The 3781-nt window shown below is 57.6% G+C and overlaps 1 protein-coding gene across 1 annotated transcript; it reads right to left on the bottom strand.

Moving 5' to 3' along the window:
* Nucleotides 1-866: 866 nt before the first annotated feature.
* On the bottom strand, nucleotides 867-2235 carry VDBG_02253 (conserved hypothetical protein; the record flags this gene model as incomplete). The annotated part of the gene is made up of 2 exons (XM_003008019.1): nucleotides 867-1901; nucleotides 2080-2235. 2 exons carry the CDS (start codon nucleotides 2233-2235, stop codon nucleotides 867-869), a joined length of 1191 nt encoding a protein of 396 aa, XP_003008065.1.
* Between the last annotated feature and the right edge of the window lie 1546 nt (nucleotides 2236-3781).

Raw genomic sequence — 3781 nt, 5'->3', positions numbered from 1 at the left:
TACGACGTCACACGAAGCACCTGTCAATCCAACAACATCCTGTCCGTACCCTTGACAAGGCCATTTCAGTCTTGGAAAGAAAGACAAAATGGACGCAAGAAACTCGTTGGGACTCCCACACCAGATGACCATGTGCCTCAAGAAGGTCGTCCAAGAATCGCACGAACAGCGCACATGAGCACGATTAAACACTCACCCAACAACACACAGAAGTCCTGTATCTATTCAAACATGGAACTTCCAGTCCCGCCGCGGCCTCCGACTCCACCACCTCATCCTCGTCCACCACCAAGGCCCGAGCCGCCACCAAACCCGCCCCCAACTCCCTGAGAGTCACAGCTCTGGAAGCGCTTGGCAAATACTGCCTGCAATGACGGACAGCCCTACATCCAAATTTTCTGCATCGAAATGTTCCGTCAAAAGTTTTGGTATATATCCTTGGAGGTATCGCTGTCAATTGACCGGTCTGAGCGCTTACACGATCCAGCTTCAAGATGAAAAAAAGGGGGGGCCTGGTCAGTCATTCATGCCCACTAGAAATAGGCGACGACCTCGTCGGAGCGGTCCTGAATCGAATGATCGTTTAGGAAGCTTAGCCAAAACAAGAGCCAGGTCTTGCGCGAGGTTCATAACAAAGTGATAGCATTGGTGAAAGCTACACCTTGATGGAGGAACGTATCACATCTGGACTCGAGCGCGGATGTGCACAACTTGAATTCATAAGCAAACCCTGCATCTTCTCCTGGGCTATATCTAGTGTGATGTCTTGAAAACTTATCTTCCGACCCGCCAATCTTACCTCATACCCAGATCAATGGCACACGCAGCGTGTATCCGTTCCATGGTTCTTTCACGGTTCCGTCCGTCTACAATCCCAACATCGCAACAACGGCAAACCCAGCTGCAGCCCACAACCCCGTGCCGGCCTCAAACTCCCTGCCCGCAGCATCCGGACTTGCCGTCGGCCCGCTCACCCCGTCCGTAGTCGTGAGCCTCGCCGTGCTCCGCTCAGTACCGTCGGAGCCCGCCGCGGTCGTCGTCGCCGGACAGTCCTCGCTGCAGGGAATCGCGCTCGTGAACGGCGTCCCCTGACCGTCTCCGCCCGCCGACCACACCGGCGCCTGGCTCACCGAGTCTGGGTCCGGCACCGCCGCCGCCGCCCGTGGGCTGAGCACGTTGTCGAGGACGTGGACCACGCCGTTCGCGATGAGGATGTCCGGCTGCACGACCTGCGCCGAGTTGACGAACAGGTTGTTCCCGGCCCTGCGCACGCTGACGTCGCCGCCCCCGGCAGCAGCGAGGCGTGTCCCATTCGTCAGCGTCGCCGAGGCGGCGACCCGGCCGCGGACGACGTGATAACGCACCAGGTCGCGCAGCTCGTCGGCGCCGAGGGCGTCGAGGCTGGCGCCGACGCGGCGGAACGCCTCGTCCCGCGGCGCGAAGATGGTCAGATCTTCGTCGCCCTGCAGGGCGCTGAGCAGGTCACTGGCATGGAGTGCGCCGAGGAAGGCGTTGAGGCCAAAGGCCTGCAGCGTCTCGCTGAGCGGCGTCGGCGGGATGAGGAGGTTGTCGATCACCTGGATGAGGCCGCCGGCAAAGGCAATGTCGCCGCGCGTGCGTGTTGTGCGGGAGCCCTGGGCCGATGTGAAGACTACGACATCGCCGGGCTGCCGAGCGAGGACGACGTTCTGGCCGGCCGAGACGTTGGTCCAGGCCGGCGAAGTAAGGAGCGTGGCCGCAAAGATGGAAGGCCCCGGCGCGAGGTCCTCGGTGTTGACGATGCCCTTGAGGAGATGGTACTCGAGGATTGGCACTGCTATCGAGGCGTTCTTTGGATCCCAGATGCCGTTGAGAGATGTGCCCGGGATGTTCTCGAATGCGGCATTGGAGGGGGCGATAATCTTTTCATGTCAGCGGGAGACCGAGAGCAGGGGCTCAACACGCTTGATAACATACCGTCACGCCATCCTGGCTGGGCAGTTTGAGGAGGATATCAGGATATTCCTGAAGGTCATGTTAGTGTCAAAGATGTGAGTGAGGCATATGAACGTATCGAAAATTGCGATTTCTGCCGCATACCTTGATCAGGCCATAAAATGTCGACAAATTCTTCTGCGATGACAAGACGGTCCCGAGATCCTCATCCTCGGTATGCGCAGCGGCAATGTGCGTCGACGACAGGGCGAGACATGCTACGAGGGCAATGAGGCTGCCATGAAGGGTCGACGCAAACATGATGTCCAGAGCGAGGCAAAACTGAGGCTATTCACAAGGTAAGCCAGTACAACCTTCAGATTTGCCTCAAGATGAGATGAACCTGTATCATCCAAAGGCAACACCAATGCGACCATTACCTCGTGTCCCTACACCTTGCGCAATTATCACCCATTACCGGCCAAACGGCAATGGCCAGGCAGATCATCCATGGATGATCGACACGACAGTAACGAAATACGGTGATGGGAGCGGGGACCAAAGAAGTGGCACCAGCAGTACCATGTCCACACTACTGCAGAATTACACCAGCCACCTGTGAGAGGGATACGAAGGTCACCAGACATGTTCAAAATCCTAGGCCACGCAGTGAGGGGGAGAACGGCTCCTGTGTGTCTTGTCCGACATTCGAAAACCCATAGAAGGCATGAACGCCCATGTCCGTTGCTTGCTTTCGCGTGAGGTGTAGAGATGGTAACGAGCTTACCCAGCCGCTGTTTCGGGCTGGAAGGAACTTTACTCACTGGTTCCATGAACGACAATCCTTGACAAAGTCTCATGTAGTCGTGGTTCACTGTCCCACAAAATCATCACAGAACGCAGAACCTGAATGTGCCAACCAGAGGAAGCAAAGGACACACATTGCCATGCATGATACGAAAACTGCTGTCAAAATGCAGTCTGCGTGGTCTACACACGCGACAAATCACCTCATCCTACTGCGGACCCCTCGTAACACGAGGGTGAATGCGCAGGCCCAACGGAACACGCCCTGTGGAGCAGCTGGACACGAAGACAACGCTTCCACGGAATCGACAGCGAGCCATTGCGTTCCGTTGATTTGATGCGCTGGGCTCAAGTACACAGAAAACAAAGGCGCGCGGTGTTTCTTCATTCTTCTCAGTTCCGAGTCTGCATCACGTGTCGAGTGGAACCAGGCTTGAGCCAGGAAGCATCACGCCCTCAGCTGCCAAGTACGCCCTCTCTTGGCAGCCCTCGCCTTTCTTTGCTGTGCTTGGTACATCACTCCCCGCTCGAGCAGTTGGATAAGGCATCAAAGCCCCCTTTCTTCCTTTCCCAAAGCGTCTTCTGTTTTTACTCGGCCCTGACGATCAGCTCGGCAGCGTACGCCAACAACGGCCGGCGCCGGTGCGCAGCGCTACCTGAGGCCGGCCAACTCTCGGGTGACAATCAAGGGCCGGGGTTGTCCCTGCCGCGTCGCGGACTGGTGCAGTGCGCAATACGAGGTTATGTGACAAGTCAAAGCATGTCTGAGCATCAGCCGGCGAGCCGACGTGTTGCGACGCGGATGGCGATAGCGACCGAGAGCTTGTGATTCTGGCGGCGTTGTCAATAAGGCGCAGCCAGCAACCTTGCAGGCGGAACCGCTCACCCGCCGGCATACCTTGCTTGGCTTTGACACATTCGGGCCGTATGTGGTGCCCACCGCCCACCGCCCAATGTCTCACGTCGGGCGTGCGCGCCAGGCAGAACGGCTTCCGGTGAGAGAGCCTCGATTGGTCACAGATAGCGGGCTGTCGATCGTGCATTGCGAGCTGCTGCAGGT

Source organism: Verticillium alfalfae, genomic scaffold, assembly GCF_000150825.1.
Source record: "Verticillium alfalfae VaMs.102 supercont1.2 genomic scaffold, whole genome shotgun sequence".
Classification (NCBI taxonomy): Eukaryota; Fungi; Ascomycota; class Sordariomycetes; order Glomerellales; family Plectosphaerellaceae; genus Verticillium; species Verticillium alfalfae.
This window is presented reverse-complemented; position numbering and strand designations above follow the sequence as displayed.